The sequence below is a fragment of the Macrotis lagotis genome, chromosome 1 (assembly GCF_037893015.1).
Source record: "Macrotis lagotis isolate mMagLag1 chromosome 1, bilby.v1.9.chrom.fasta, whole genome shotgun sequence".
Classification (NCBI taxonomy): domain Eukaryota; kingdom Metazoa; phylum Chordata; class Mammalia; order Peramelemorphia; family Peramelidae; genus Macrotis; species Macrotis lagotis.
Genome location: NC_133658.1, coordinates 864,295,004 through 864,311,935, shown reverse-complemented (window position 1 = coordinate 864,311,935; position 16,932 = coordinate 864,295,004). Strand labels below are relative to the sequence as shown.

At 46.3% G+C, this 16,932-nt stretch overlaps 1 protein-coding gene across 1 annotated transcript in view; it reads left to right on the top strand.

Annotated features, from left to right (window-relative positions):
- Positions 1-16,040, top strand: part of ZDHHC18 (zDHHC palmitoyltransferase 18) — a 34,075-nt gene extending 18,035 nt beyond the window's left edge. The window contains exons 4-8 of the mRNA XM_074218009.1: positions 7,379-7,516; positions 7,604-7,652; positions 9,089-9,191; positions 12,450-12,562; positions 14,675-16,040. Coding sequence (XP_074074110.1) covers positions 7,379-7,516; positions 7,604-7,652; positions 9,089-9,191; positions 12,450-12,562; positions 14,675-14,792 — 521 coding nt within the window. The 3' untranslated portion in view covers positions 14,793-16,040. The remainder of the gene's footprint in view (positions 1-7,378; positions 7,517-7,603; positions 7,653-9,088; positions 9,192-12,449; positions 12,563-14,674) is intronic.
- The last annotated feature ends 892 nt before the right edge of the window (positions 16,041-16,932 follow it).

The window sequence follows — 16,932 nt, the reverse complement described above, 5'->3', positions numbered from 1 at the left end:
TTCCAAATTGTTCTTCAGAAAGGTTGGATAAATTCACAGCTCCACCAGCAATGAATTAATGTCCTAGATTTCCCACATCCCTTCCAACATTGATCATAGTTCTTTCTGGTCATATTGGCCAGTCTGAGAGGTGTGAGGTGATACCTTAGAGATGCTTTAATTTGCATTTCTCGAAATAAGTTGTGATTTAGAGCAATTTTTCATATGACTATGGATTGCTTTGATCTCCTCATCTGTAAATTGCCTTTGCATTACCTTTGACCATTTGTCAATTGGGGAATGGCTTGTTTTTTTTTTTTTTTTGAAAATTTGACTCAATTCTCTGTATATTTTAGAAATGAGTCCTTTGTCAGAAATACTAGTTGTAAAAATTGTTTCCCAATTTACTACATTTCACTTGGTTACAGAGGTTTTGTCTGTGCAAAAGCTTTATAATTTAATGTAATCAAAATCATCTAATGTGTTTTTCATGATGTTCTCCATCTCTTCCTTGGTCATAAACTGCTTTCCTTTCCATAGATCTGACAGGTAAACTAGTCCTTGATCTTCTAGTTTGCTTATAATATTTTTTTTATGTCTAATCCTGTATCCATTTGGATCTTATCTTGGTATAGGATGTAAGGTGTTGGTCTAATCCAAGTTTCTTCCATACTAACTTCGAATTTTCCTGAGAGTTTTTATCCCAATAGCTGGATTCTTTGGTTTTATCAAACAGCAGATTACTATAATCGTTTCTGCTATTGCACCTAGTCTATTCCACTGGTCCACCACTCTTGTTTCTTAGCCAAATACCAGACAGTTTTGATGACTGATGCTTTATAGTATAATTTTAGGTCTGGAAAGGCAACATTCAACCTTTTGCATATTTTTTGAGTTCCACATTTTTCTGCCACCTTCCCTTCCCTCCCCACTCCCCTTGGAAGCAAACAATCTGATATAGGCTGTACACATACATTCATGTTTAACATATTTCCATATTAGGTGTGTTGTGAAAGCATAATTGGGGGCAGCTAGGTGGTGCAGTGGATAGAGCACCAGCCCTGGAGTCAGGAGTACCTGAGTTCAAATCTGGCCTCAGACACTTAATAATTACCGAGCTGTGTGACCTTGGGCAAGCCACTTAAACCCATTGCCTTGCAAAAAAAGAAAAAAAGAAAGAATAATTAGAATTAAAGGGGGAAAAAATCATGAGAAAGAAAGAAAAAACACAAAAGAAATTTTTTAAGTGTTCATAGTATGCTTTGTTACACTCAGCTCCATGGTTTTTTCTCTAGATTTGGATGGCATTTTCCATTACAGGTCTTTTAGGATTGTTCTTGATAACTGAAATGCTGTGAGAGGAGCTGTGTCCATCATAGTTGATCATTTTACAATGTTGTTGTTAATGTGTATATTGCTATCCTAGTTCTGCTCACTTCACTTGGCATCAGTTTATGTAAGCCTTTCCAGGTTTTTCTGAAGTCCAGCCATTCATGATTTCCTACAGAATAATAGTACTACACACATTCATATACCACAATTTGTTGAGCTATTACATCTCCTCAATGTCCAATTCTTTGCCACCATAATAAGAACTGCTATAAATATTTTTGTATATGAATCTTTTTCCCTTTTTTATGATCCCTTTGGATTATAGACCTAGTAGTAATATGCTGGATCAGAGTAAGCACAGTTTGATTACCCTTTGGGCACAGTTTGAAAGGACTTATGAAAATTGCTATCCGTCCTTAGAGAAAAAACTGATGGTGTCTGATTGAAATATAAATTAGCTGTTAGGATTTTTTATATTTTGATTATTGTGTTTCAATATAATTGACTTCTATTGTAATCTTATATGTTTTAATTTGATGCATTTAATGAGGAGTCTTTAGGTTTCTCCACATTGTCCACAGAGGGGTCCATGACACAGACAAGACTGAGAGTCCCAGCCCTAAGTCTGCTCTTCTCCAGGCTGAATATCTCTTGCTTCTTTAGCTGATTTTTACATGACATGGACTTGTAGGTCTTTCCTATCTGAGGTGCTGCCTTGCTGTTCTCTTCACATTGAATTTTCCAATGCACTAAAGCCCCTAAATATTCTTTCCATTAGACTGTTGATTAGCTCTGCCTCCTGCACCTTGGGGCTTAATTTCTTATATCTGAATATAAGAGTTTACATTTATTCCCATTAAATTTCATCTTATGATTTCTGGTCCCAGCTCAAGACTATCCAAATGTTTTAAAATCTTGATTCTGCCTTGCAGTGGTAGCTGGCCTTCTAATTCTGTACCATCTGCATATATGATAAAAATGTCATCAGTGCCTTTGTCTACATCATTGATAATGATGTTAGGTACCACAGGACAAGCACAGGGCCCTCCACTGGAGACTGTCTTCCAGATGAACATCAATCCATTAGTGACTCCTCTGTGGACTAGTCACTTAACCAGTCCTTCTTCCACTCAGGAATATTATCACAAATTACCATGTAGTCTACCCCACTCCATCTTTTTCCTGAGTAAAGCATGAGAGACTGACAAAAGCTTCATTAAGACCCTTTGAGAAAAGTGGCATTATTAACCCCATTTTTGCAGCTGAGGAAGCTGAGGCAGACAGAGGGTTTGTGACTTGCTCAGGATCACATACTAAGTGTCTGAGGTCAGATTTAAACTCAGGTCTTTCTCCAACTCCCCTTCTCCCTCTCTCTCTTGCCTTCCTCAATGGGAGCATCTGAGCCCCAACAGAAAGGGAATGGAATACAACCTGGAGTGAGTGGACTTGATGGAGGATGCTGAGGTGAGTGTAGGATGAAGAGAATCACAACACTTCTCTCCTCTATGCTTCAGATTCTTTGTCCCACTCTGACTTTGAATAGAAGGGGAGTGACATAAGGCTGGCTAAAGAGAAAAGGGAGAAATGGTGGGGCAGCTCAATTCGGGAGAGCCTAGGGGGCAGGACTGAATCAGGAAGTCCTGGGTGACCTGAGGTCAAATCTCAAGACACTTGATAGCTATGTGACCTTGGGCAAGTCACTTAACCCCATCATCCAGAAAGGAAGGAAAGAAGGAGGGCAGAAAGGGAGGGAAGAGAAAGGAAAGAAAGAAAGAGAAAAAGAGAGAGAGAAAAGAGATGGATAGATAAATGCTGGCTCTTATGATGAATGTAATACTGCTACTAGCTAGTATTTATATAGTGCCCACTGTGTGCCAGGCCATATACCAAGCACTTTACACTCTCATTTTGTCCTCACTACTAGTTAATAGAAATTAATAATACCATTATTATTATTATTATTATTATTATTATTATTATTATTATTATTATTATTATTATTATTATTATAAGCATCTCAGTCAAAGGAGGTGGTTGAGTTCTTGTTGGTAAAAATCAGATCCAGAGTAAAATTTTCCCTGGTTGTTTTCTCAACCCTTTGAAGCATGAAATTATCATTAAGGCAAGCCAAGAACCGATTAGCCACTCTGCTTTTGACAGCAAGTGCTGCAGATGTGTGGAGAGTTGGAGTCCTTCCATTGTTCATCTGTCATGCCTCTGGACCAGACCCTGAGCTGTTCCCCTTCTCTTTCCTCTGTCCAGGCAGTCTGGCAGCAATATTACTTCTTTTTGCTTCCTTTGATCTTCACCCAAAGGCTTCCCTTTGTGGTTCCTGGATTTCCTCACATGACTATATCTTAAGATATAGTATTATTTTTTCCCTGTTCTATTTTTTTTTGCCTCCTCTGTTTGTCTAGAATCAAATGTATCCTTCAGAGCCATATCCCAGCCTCAGATTCTACTGAATCTAGGCAGAAGTCGGAATCTGTTCATTTTGTTACCCAGCTCTCTTGTTACCCAAGTTTTCTTGCTGCTTCCTTTCTCCTGCTGTTCTTTGTATTCCATAGCTAAATTCTGTGTGTCTAGCTTGGTGGTCTTATAGAGAGGGATTTCTCCCCATCCTGACCCCCCTTCCTCTTCAGTTTCAAATTCTCCGAATATATCTGGAAGACTGTCCACAATTCCATCCTGCCCAGCCTCTGGGTGATGCTCTTCATCTATGACTGAGGACCTGGCATTGCTGATTTTTAAACCATAGTTCAAAAATCCAAATCCTCTTCTTAAACAACCATTCATGTCCTAAATCTGGTGCTGTCTTCTGAACGCTTGCCTTGGATCAGCATCAGTTCTGGCTGCATCTGTGGCACCCACAGGAACCAGAGCAAGTGGGCAATGGGTATCCTTTTTACTTCCTCTGGGAAGGTGGCACAACCTTTTGTTATGCTCAGTCTGACATTAAGCAACCCTTTTCCTCTCTTCTTCCTCTCACCTTTCTGCTCAAACTCCAGGGGACTTAGGTCAACATTCCTCATCAGGAAGAGTTTCCCATTGTTTCTATTCAGTGGGTCTTTCTCCTGATCTTTCCCACTTCCATACCCAGACTCCAGGCACATGTCACATCCTCTTGTCTGTTATCACATTCAAGTCTTTCTACTTTTTTTTTTAAGGAATGCTTGATTTTCATTAATAGAGACTAGGCATCCCTAAACCTCTTTTACCTTCTCTGTTAGGAGAGAGAACAATGAGTACTTTGGCCATGAGTAACAGTCACTTCGCCTGAACAGGAATACAATCATCACATAATTTGTGCAGGTCACTGCAAGCTTTTCCCTGCCCACCATCTTTGGTGGAGGAAGAATAGCTACCCTGGAAGAGCTTTCACAAACCGCTAAGAGCCATCACCTCCTCTCATTAGCATCTTGGCAGCCACACCCAGCTTCCTTCCTTTCTCTCACTGAGCTCTCCCCTACTAGTCTGTTTTTGTCTTTGTCTCTCCTTTCTCCTTGACTCTTCCTTTTCTTCCTCACTCTCCTCTTCAGTTCTCCCCTTGGGCCTTTGCCTTCCCCTAACGCTTCTCTTCCCTAGGTTTTTCCATCCCAGGCCTCCTCCTCCTCTAAAATCCTTCAGATCAGAGCCATTTCCTCCCTCCATTTTTTCCTTAGTTTGACAAAATTTCTTCTCCCCAGGTTTGTTTCTTGGCCTTCTTCCTTATTTACAGAGACCCCACACACATACCACTTTTTTTTTTTAAGGTTTTTGCAAGGCAAACAGGGTTAAGTGGTTTGCCCAAGGCCACACAGCTAGGTAATTATTAAGTGTCTGAGACCGGATCTCTACCCAGGTACTCCTGACTCCAAGGCCAGTGCTTTATCTGCTGCCACCTAGCCGCCCCACACATACCACTTTCACTTAACTCCAATCTTCCTTCCCCTTCTTCTCTCCTATTTCCTTGCCACAGAATCTGGAAGTGAAATTCCCCCTCTGAAAATGGAGCTGGACAGATGGCCACATTCTACAGGCATCACAGTATTTAGAGCTTGAAGGGACCCCAAATACCATCCACTCAATTCCCCTCATTCTACAGTGTCCCAAAAATCTTAGTGAAATTTTCAGAATTTTGAGTCACCCTATATAGATAGGGAAACTGAAGCCCACAAGGCTCCTCCATGGAAAATAGCATAGCTGGGATTCCAATACAGAATCTAGTCCACTTTACATTACCCAATGGTTGGTTGGTTCTTGTCCTTTGTTATCAAAGAAGACCAAAATGACATCACATTGTTTGATTACAATGTGTCTGACTGTGGTTGATCAGACCAATATGAGCTTGAAATACTCTACCACAAATATAGTTCATGTGAACACCTGGGATGAGTACTCTAGACTTACGGATGTCACATTTCCTTTGAGCTGCTTCAATTCTGCCTTCCCCATAGAGCACAGCCCCCTCACTGATGAGGGCATGCCATGCTGGGTGGTCCTGTGCCAGTGTCTTCCATGCTGTACAATCAATTCTAAAGTTCTTGAATGAGACTTTTAGGGTGTCTTGGTATCACTTCTTCTGACCCCCTTGTGAACACTTGTCCTGTATGAGTTCTCCATTAAATAGTCTTTTTGGCAGGTGTATGTCTGGCATTCTAACATGTCTGGTCCATTGTAGTTACACCCTTTGTAGTCATGTTGGAATGCTAGGCAGTTTAGCTAGAGAAAGGACCTTAGTATCTGGTGTCTTTTCCTGCCAGGTGATCTTCAGAATCTTCTTAAGACAGATGGTAGGTTTGGATTGCATTCTGACTTGGGGACCAGCAAGCACCCCTGAAGAAGATGAAGCTGATTTGGAGGAGAGAAAGTGAAGGATTGTCCTTTGAAAGCTTCAGCTCTGGAATATGGAAAGCTGAGAGAGGGGGTAGACCAGAGAGACACAATTTGCCTGGTCTGACTTTGCAGCATTGCTAGGAAGGCCCTGATCCCCAGGGTAGGGGAAACTAGAGAGAGGTTCATTTTACAGATTCAAGGAAAATTGTGAGATGCTGAGGAGAATGCATGTTGGATAAGGATAATTGGAATTTGTTTCTTATGAGTATGACAGCTCTGGGAAAGGGTGCTTCCTCTTTGCTTGCCAGCCATTGCTACTCCTGGTTGAGGAGCCTGGTGTTTGGGGCTGTGGGATCACCCAATGTGGATGGGCCAGGGAGGGCTGGACAAGCTGAGCCCTGATGACTGTGCAGAGAACCTAAGCCTATGAGCTCATTGTGCTGACTAAGCACTGGCAGCTTCATTTGGGGTTCAGAGAGGGAGCTTGTTGGGAACACCCCACGGTGACTAGTCCCCCGCTGTGTGGGTGAGTCAGTGGGTATCATTCATGTCTGTGATTCAGGCTTGCCCTGCCCTTCCCCACGGGCTACAGGCTCTGGGGCGAGGCCTGCTCTGGGCCTTGATCTGCCCTCCCCTGGGAACTTTCCAGGCCAGGCTGGGTGGGACACTCACTGGGTGAGCTCAGCTCTTTCCTGGACCCAGCCTGTGGCATCTTTCTTGGGCAGTTGTTTGGCAACTGTTACTCTAACGGCTCTAGGCCGGCCTCTCTGGACTCTCGTGGTCCAGCCCTGGAGGACCAGGGAGATTTAATTGGAGAAGAGAAGACTTGTGGAGAGCAGTGATCAGTAGGCATTTATTAAGCTCTTACTGTGAACTTAGCACTATATATAAAATTAAGAGGAGAGCTGCCAGATAACAAAAAGATTCTACTTATTGTGTGAGAGGGCAGCTAGGCAGACTCTGGTTCAAAGTAAGGAAAAACTTGTAAGGATGAAAGCTGTCCAGAAGCAGACTGGGCCAGTTGAGGCAGTGGTATGCTAGCTCTGACCAGAGGAGGCCTCCAAGGTTGTTGAAATATTGATCCCAGGGCAGGCTGGATGCCTTCTAGCTCTTCTACCAGAGTTCCTTTCCTAAGGACCAGTGGAAGAGGCTAGTAGAAGGAGGGCCCCTGAGCTAGGTGGGCCCTGGCCTTCTTGGTGGACCCTGAAGGCAACCAGTAATGACTCCTTCCCTTGTCACCTCCTTTTTGCAGAGCGGTTCGACCACCACTGCCCTTGGGTGGGCAACTGTGTAGGAAAACGGAATTACCGCTTCTTCTATGCCTTCATCCTCTCCCTCTCCTTCCTGACTTCCTTCATCTTTGCTTGTGTCGTCACCCATCTGACTCTTCGTAAGTAGTGAACTGGGGGCAGGGGAAGGCAGGGAAAGGGCCTCTGGCACTCTACATTCATTGCTGTCTGCCTTTTTCTCTTTGTAGGTTCTCAGGGAGGCACCTTCCTTGACACTCTGAAGGAGACACCGGCGAGATATCCTTTGGGAAAACCTGGTCCCTCATCCTGTCCCCTCCCTGTGCTGAGTGGGAGGAATGTGTCCACCTGCCTGTCTTTTGTGTGACTGCAGCTTCTCCAGAGTATCTGGGAGACAGCCCAGTGGGCAGACGATTGGACCTGGAGGTGGGAAGACCTGAGACTAGCCAGGTGCAAGTCACCCAAAACAAAAAATAACCTAAAAACCCCAAACTATCAGCCTCAGTTTCTTTATCTGTAAAATGAGGGAACTGATAGCACCTGTCTCCCAGGGTTGTTGTGAGAATCAAATGAGATAATATTTGGGAAACATTTTACAATTGCTAGTATTATTATTAGTAATACTACCAGTATAGCTACAACTATGATGATGATGATTACAATGGCTACTTTACCTTGTATTTCCTGAGTCCTCATGAAGTGTCTGACCCTGCCCTGGTGCTCAGGTCTTGTGTGTGTGCTGGCACAGGGTGGTGGAGGTGCATGAATGGGCCTCTTAGAATACACAGTGCATTACAGCATTCTGTTCCCAGAGTTTTCCACATTTTTAATCCTAAGGAGCCCTTAATCCTTCCTGATTTCAGGCTGGTGTTGGTCGTTACAGGAAAGGGAAATCTGCATGGCTACATTGCTTTATCTCCTAGAGAAACCAACAAAAAAGAAGGGAAGGAATGGAAGAAAGTTGTAGGTTGAGAAGTTTTGAGTCTTTAGCATCTAGGGTAGATTCTGTTTGGAGCAATGGGGAAGAGGCAGAAATCCAAGGAAGCACCAACAAATGTTGCTGAAAGGAAGGAAGACCAGCAGAGCTCCCAATTGCCATTCCCTCTGGGCTCTGGCATTCCTTTTGTAGCTAACCAGGAGGTGTGCAGTAGTGGAGAAGGGCAGGCCTCAAAAGAGAGGCAAAATCTCAACAGTACCCATGGTAAGTTGAGAGAGGCAGCCTGGCACAAGATGGCATACTTCCTTCCCTGGCGAGTCCTCTGTGTCCCAGGTCCTTGGCCCTCTGCTCCCTGGTACTGCTGTCCAGAAAGAAAGCACACCCGGTGGATCCAATAGTCAGGTAGGAAGTATGCCCCAGGCACCCTGGGCCAATACTCTGGTCACTCCAGGCTAGGGTCTCAGAAATGGACAAACTGGAATAATCCCTTGTCAAAACCTCAGACCCTGATCCCTTGAGAGGGGTTGCAGGCCAAGCTTCTCATCTGGAGAGCTTCACTGCTTGTCCGGGACTAACTTATGGAGTGCTGTTTATCCCGACTGACTCAGAGAGGGACCGTCACCTGCCCATGGGCACCCAGCTCCTAAACCTCTCTCCTGACCCAGCCCCACACTCTTCCCCTTTTATTATTATGTCTGTACCTGCCTGGCACTCCCCTCCGACTCTGCTTTCTTACCACTCCTCCTGAAAAAGGTGATTTCCTTGACCTCCCCCTCACCGTGCTGGAGCTGGTGATTTGCTTCTTCTCCATCTGGTCCATCTTGGGCCTCTCAGGGTTTCACACTTACCTCGTGGCCTCCAACCTGACAACCAACGAAGATGTGAGTACAGCTGGGTATTCTGGGTACTAGGTGGGGGCACAGGAGAGGAAAGCTGGGGTGATTATGGTCTTAGCAAAGCCCCCAGGCCATGCTGGGGGGGGGACAGTCAGAGCTGGAGGGAACTGTGCCCAGACCCCGTGGTGGAGCAGGAATCTCTTCTACAAGGTAGGCAACGAGTGGGCACCAGCCTTTGCTCAGCAATATATTTCAGGATGGTGAAACATCCCTGCCGCAGTTCATCCCCTCTGTTCCTCGTCCTGGGGCTGTCAGATACTTGAAGAGCTGTTCTAGCTTCTCTCCATCCTTCCACTAATGCTCATGGAGTAGCCTCCAGTCCTCTCTTCTGGGGTGTTCACCTTCTTAATGCCTCTGCCTGTTGTGGCCTGACCCAGGCAGAGACCAGCAGCACTTTTATGTCCCTGCTCTCTGTTGATGCCATCTCCAGTGTGTGAAGCCTCTGGATCTCGGCTTCCTCTACCAGCTCCCAAAGGATGAGCATCTGTGACACCAGGAAGGCAGTGGAAATTGGACATGCAACTTTTGGGCTTCTCGTGAGAAAAACCAGTTCTAACCTTAGGCCTGCATAATGAGGGTATGGCTACAGCTGAGACCTTGAATTCAGAGCCTCAGATTTCTCCAAGTAAGTAGAATAGTGGATTAACTGGATGTTAAGTATAACTGGGCAAAAAGCCCAGTATACTGTCACACTCCTTGAGCATCATTTTCCTCATCTATAAAATGAGAGGGTTGGACTTGCCTTCTTCCAGCTATAAATCTGTGATCCTGTTTTCCAGGCTCAGTCAAGAGTCTCTATCACATGTCATCTGACCTTTGTCATAATAGCAATAGCTTAGGGAAGAAAGTCCCTAGCACTTTGGTAAGACCCCAGTGCTAAACTTTTGGAAGAACATGAACAAGCAGATGTGCCCAGAAGAGGCAAGCCTGGATGGCATCATGAAGGAACCCTGAATCCCTGAGATCCCAGACTTACTTAATAACTCACATTTATATAGTGCTTGAAAGTTTCCAAAGTTCTGTCTCCACAAAAAGCCTCTGAGGTATGCAATATAACATTTCTTTTACAGATAAAGAAACTGGGGTTCAACAAGTATCTAGCTTGATGTGAGTTCAAGTTACCGGACCTACTTGAACTATTGCATTCTGGGGCTCTGAAAGAATAGACAGAGTGGACTACCAAGTCAGTGTGAGAGAGCTTTGAAAGATGGCAGCCAACAGGAGCAGCATCATGTGCTAGAGAAGGGCTAATGATCATTTTTCATGAAGGAAGAAAATGGAGTTTGCAGATTATAAGAACTGTGAAAATCTCTTGTGCAGTTTGTGAGGAAGATGACAAGATTTTACTATGAGTTTAATGGCTAAAACCCAAGAAACATCCTGAGTGGTTTGACAGCAGCTTGTGGAAGAAGCACTTAAGGGAGCTAGCTGGACTTGGCCCCACACTGTTTAATACTTTTATCATTTACTTGGATAAAGGACAGAGGGCATGCTTAGCAAATCTTCATATGTCTTCAAACCAGGAAAAAATAGATACCACACTAGATGACAGTAGTCCTGACTCTCTTGATGGCCTGGAACATTGGGCAGAATCAAATCATGAAATGTTTAATAGTCATGAATGTACAATATCATCCTTGGTTCGACAAAGCAATTTCACAAGTATAAGACAGGGGGGGGAAAGAGCCAGAGTTTTAGTAGATGACAAGATTAATGAGTCAGTAGTGAAGCATAGGAGCCAAAAAGGCTTAATGACATCTTAGACTCCATTAAAAGGGATTTAACATTCAGGGCTAAGAGGGCGGTGATCCCCCAGCCCCTTGCCCTGGCTGGGTCATAACTGGAATCCGGGGGACAACTCTGGGGACTACATTTTAGGAAGGACATTGCCAGAGTGTCTGGAGAAGAGCAACCAGAATAGCGAACGACCCTGAGCTAGAGGAAAATAGCCCTATCTAGCTTTGCATAGTGTTTTGGGGTTCATTTGGAGTGTAGGGAGAAGGACTGATTCTAGAGCCAATAGTGGGCTCTCTAAGGCTTTGTAGGAGGAACTTCAACTTTGACCAAAGCCCAGCAATCCAGAAGCATTTTGAGAATGGCCTGGTTGATGAACTTGGATCTCTATGGTCTAAGGACCAGCATGACCAGATTGGGAGAGGCTTACCCTCAGATTGGCTGTAAAATGATTGGGCTTCTTTTGATATGTAATCTGCTTCTTCTTTGGTGGAGGTGAACAGGACCTGGGCAAGGAAAACCAGGGATTTGTTGGTCAATCATAGAACATACCTATTTTTCTTATGTGGTCCTCCCACAAGATCCTGTGAATTAGGCAGGACAGATTTTACTATTCCCATTTTACAGATTAGGGTGATTATTCTGCTAGTGTTTCCCCCCACCCCAGGAAGTCAGACAGACACTCCCAAAGAGTTGGAAAGAAAGTGGGTGCCTACAGATCAAGAGAAGGCATTTCTTGAAAAAGAAAGCAACGAGAGACCTGGACATCATAAGTCATTCAACCTAATGAGAGGTCAAGTGGGAAATCCCCTCCCCTCCCCTCATCATCCCTGCTTCCACGGGGCTCACATTCATGTGGGGAGAGGAAAGGAAGGAAGGAAAGAAGGAAGAAGATCCCAGGGGCCAGTCAATCCAGAGACTAAAAAGAATTTCTGACACTATGACAGAACAAGCCCAGTCCTGGTCCTCCTGAGGCTTCTCCTCTATCTGGGGACGGAAGACCAGATACACAACCATTCCTGAGTACACCCAAACAGGAAGCTCTTGGGGCAGGCTGAGGGTTGAGAAGGAATCCAGTTCTGTGGGGGATATTCATGAGCCAGAGGGGAGGACACAGGGAAGGAAGACTTGAGCAGAAAGAGCTGCACTAATGTTGAGACTTGGTTTTTGCATGTAACTGTGAAAAAATAAAATAATAGAAAGGGAAGAAGGGAGGGAGGGAGGAAGGGTGAGCTGGGCCTCTGCACATCAGACTAGTGGCTGGATTGGAAAATTCTGTAGTAATGCGTATCTGAGGCTCTGGATGACTGTCTACCAACTCTGGTTTTGTTTCCTTCCTCCTCACACTGTCCTCCCTTGCCTCCTCACCTCAGCCTCATCTCCTCAGATTGACCCCTTCCTGCCTCTACTCCTCAAAACTCACCCTTCCTGCCTGGCACTTGGGTTTGGAGTTGACTCATTATGAGCCCTTCCCTCTACCTCTGGCTTTAACTCACCTTCTATTTACAGATCAAAGGCTCGTGGTCCAATAAGAAAAACATGGAGGCTTCCACCAACCCCTACAGCCATAAAAGTGTCATTGCCAACTGCTGTGCTGTGCTCTGTGGGCCTCTGCCCCCCAGGTGAGCAGTCCTACATGAAACCTGCCCCTCTCCCCCTGGGGCACCATGGCCTCACACTTAGGACCATGGGGCCTCTATTGCCTTTTCAGACCCTCATCTCAGGTTGGCAATCAGGCAAGGCCAGGGCCCTGTCCCAGGAGCAAGGATCTAGAGGGTCATCTTAAGATGGAGGACCAGAAAGGACTGCAAGGCATTTTTTTCAGAAGTGGGTATTGAGGTTCAGGAAGAGGAAAACAATTTGGCCAAAACTATATAAGGAATAAGTACTGTTCCTTCAGTATTCCTCTACAGAGGTGGGGGGCAGAACAGAGACAGGGAGGTCTTCTGAGGGACAGAGGTCCTTTCCAGAATGTTTTTTGTAAGCCTTATACCTGCATAGGGTACTTGCTAGTTAAAGACAGATTCATTTATGAAGTGAAGGATGCCCCCCCCAACAGTTTCCTGTTGTTTAAATTGGAAGAACTGTGGGCTGAGGGCTGGCCAGTGATCTGAGGGCATGGGTCCCTGACTAGAGTCTCTGATCCCCCCCACCTATGGCAGAACATCAGCCACAGGACCCATCTCATCACCAGAGGGAGCTGGAGGGTAGCTGTGGGTGTGAGTGGTCCAGCTGGCTTGGCTGGGTGATAACTGATCCTTCTGCTGGCACAGAGTTCTTGCCATCACCACCCCCCAACTGTCTAGTAATCATGGGTCAGTCACATCTTCATCTTTACAGTGTGACCTAGATGATGTCTCCAGTCCTTCCTGGAGGAGAGATGGCTGAAGCTCTTCCCTGGGCCCAGCTCCTACTTTATCCATTGCTTTAGGGCAGTAGAACTTAAAGCTTGAGAAATCCTAGAGCTCATCAAGTTCATCCCCTTTGCTCTCCAGAGAGAAACTGAGACTTTGAGACATTACATGATTTGGACCCAGGGCTCTCACCCTAGAACCAGTGTCCTTCCCTCTGAACCACCCTGACTGGTATGGGGGCTTTGACTTCAAATCCAATGCTCTTGCCACTGTCCTCCTTTCCTTCCTCTCTTGGGTATAGGAATAATCTTCTCATTCTTGTGCGTAATGGACACAAAAGGGAGAGAATTCTGCAAGAGCTCTAGACAGTCCCATATCAGTCAGTGAGCATTTATGAAGTACCTACTATGTACCAGGAGCTGAACTAGCTAGACTAGGGATACCAAGACAAAGCAAAAGTAGCCCCTGCCCTCAATCAGGGAAAATTCACCTTTCCCTCTTCGAGAAAGAAAGGGGAAAAAAATCCTTGTTATAAACATGTATAGTTGAGCAAAACAAGTTCCCTCATTGGCCATGTTTTTAAAAATGTATCTGTCCTGTCTGCCCTCTGATTCCCTTGATGGGCAGCATGTTTCACCTTGAGCCCTTTGGAGTTGGGCTGGGTCATTACATTGTTCAGACCTCCTGAATCTTTCTCAGAGGAGCATCCCTGCCATGTTACTTTAACTATGAGGTGTTCTTCTAGTTCTCATTCATATTCCACAATGTGCAGTTTGTGGACTCTCCCCTCTCTGGCTCCCAAACTATTGTCACATCTTTGATACCACCAAAGGAGTTGCCTGAAATATTTCTCCACCTATGGGCCCTTTTCTGCTTTCCTTGGCAGCTTCAGGGCAAAAACCTAGCAGCAACATTTCTGGGTCAAAGGATATACACAGTTTACCTTGGGGGCCCAGTTCCAAAGTGTTCTCCACAGTGGCTCTTCCAACAAAAACCTTTAGCCTGAGGCTGTTCCCCACCAAGGGTAGGGGCTACTCCTGATGGATGGGTAGCCCTTCTCTCTCCCCAGCCCCCTGCATTCGTGTGCTTGCTGTTTTCACATCACTGAAGCTATTCAAACAGAGAGTAGGGACCACTTGGGGATAGATTTATGCTTGCTTCAAGTAGGGCTGGAAGTAAATGTGCTCTGAGATTTCTTCCAATCCAGATTCTACAAGGACATTAAACTCCAGGTCTGCTCTGAGGGACATGGGCTTGGAACTGTGGTCAGCCTTCTTCCTCCTTTCCCATCCCCCCCAACTCCACACATGCCAAGGGCAGAAAAGGGCTGCTTGGTATGGCTCTCAACCCAGTGGGTCTCTCACTTTTGTGTTTTTGAAGCTTGATTGACCGGAGGGGCTTTGTGCAGTCTGACACCCAATTGCCCTCCCCCATCAAGAACGAGGAGCCTACTTGTGAAGCCAAGCCGGACGGCAGCATGGTAGGAGGCCTCCCCTAGAGGAACTGAGTGCTTGCCAGCCTGCCAGTCCCTCTTCCCTGCGCCCACTGCCTCCCTGTGCCTGCTGGACCCGCCCCTGTCCACTGGAGCAGAGCTACCCAACACCCAAGTCAAGCCTTCTTTATTTCGGCACTGCCCTCCCCCCATGGCTGTTCCTGAGCTCTTCTGTTGCTGCCCCCTCCCACCCCACTAGCTCACAGTGGTGAGGCAGCTGGGCCTCCACCTGATCTTGGGCAGGGAGGACTGGGGGTGAACAAGTGCCCACTTTGCCAGAAAGAACCAGTTTCTTTGCCTTTTATACCCATGTCTGTGTTAAGGAGGTCTAACCGGGATGGATGAATGTGGGTGTGAGGGAACCCGGGCCTTGCTGAGACCATGAGGGGCTGTCATAATAATGGTTAGGGAGCCCTGAAGGCTCAGTGAGTAGAAGAGCAGATCTTAGAGACAGGGACACTTCCCAGGGTTTGGGGGGTTGCCTGTGTCTTTTATCAGAATGGAGTCAGGGCCCTGAGGAGCCAGAGCCACCCAGTACTGAGGGTGCCGGCAGCAACTTGGTTGGGGGAAGGATGTCCTATTTGAGGTTCCTGGGAGCAGAGTGAACCAAGTCTCCACTCATTCGAGGAAGCAGTGAGAGCCCTTCCTTTGTTCCCCCAAGTCTGGGTCCAGGGACTAGGCTGCCCTACCTCCCTAGCGTGGGTGAGTCCCACACACTCACACATGCAAACAAACACACGCTGGCAATACTTGAAATGGGTTTTACTGAAGCTGCTGGGTATTTTGCACAATTTTATAGAACTCTTTTTCTACATAGAATTTTTAAAAGAAAAAAAAAAACTCAGTCCCGTTGTTGTTTCTCTAGTGCTGGCTGGTGCTGGCAAGAGGCAGGTTGGTTTTGGGATTTTGTTACAAGAGTCCTTATGGTTTGTTGTAAGTGTATCTGTCTGGCTCTGTGTGTGTGTGTTTTCATTGGTGCGTGCTTGGCTGGTTGGTTGGATGGCTCACACTTCCCTACAGGCCCTGCATTTTGGCTTTTTTTATTCCCACCCCACCTGTGGGGATCTGAGCCTAGCAGAAGCCGGCAGGGGAGCCCATATGAACCATGGGTGCTGGGAGAGTGAATTCGAGGAGAGAGAGAGAATGAGAATGTGTGCATACACAGGTTGTGAATGGCAGCTGCAAGTTCCCAGGGGGGCCAAGTCCCCATTCTGGGTGTCCTCCCACACTCCCTTCCCACCCCTCACCCCCACCTCCTAACCACTGACTTTGATGTCAGAAACCTGGTTGGCTGGGTGACGCTAGGGCCCCCACTCCCTTCCCCAAGCTGGGCCTGAAATCTGCCCCAACAGGCCAAAGTGCATTTGGGTGGGGTTATGGGAGTATCAAGAGATTTGAACAATCCCTACAACCTATGTCCCCTCCCAGCAAGGAAGACTATCAGAGGCTGGAACCAGTTGAGAGTGGCAGCCCCTCTGTCTGATGCCCCTCAGCTTGTGACTCGGGGGCCAGGGGCTGCTGAAGAGCAAGAATGAGCCAGTTTAGCTAGGGGAAGATTGAGCCCTGGGGCTAGAGTGCAGCCCAATCCCTTCCTTCTCCAAGCTGTGGAGAACTTTAGCACCTCTTAGCAGTAGGTGAGACACCCAGGACAGACCTGGGTCTTCTGCCCACCCACCCTTTAACTGGAGGTATTCTGAGACACTCCTGAGAGGAGCTTAGATGTTGGAACACTCCATTAGTGTTCCCTCCAGGCCAAGGGGCAAAGGGTTGGAGAGCCAGTTTGTCTAGAAGTAGCAGTTGCCCAGGGACCTCATGGAAAGCTCAAAGTGGCCTGAGCGTCAGTAGCCTTGGCTCTGCAGAGGAGGGCAGGGGGGAGCTGGCTTGGGGAGGGGGAAGCCTTTCATTGAAGCCAGTGTTCTTTGTTCCTGCCTGTAATAAAATTTTTATTTTTAAGAGTTGATTTGCTTTGGTTGGTTTTATTTTTCCTTTGCAAAAGGGGGAACTGGTGGTGACTCTGCTTTTCCATCCAAGGTCTAGGTCTCCTTAGGGAGCCATGGCTGGTTGAGGACTGTCAACTCACCTGATTGAGCTAAGGTTGCCATTCACCCAGGTCAGGGTAGAGAGTCCCCAAAGGACTTCTAAGCTT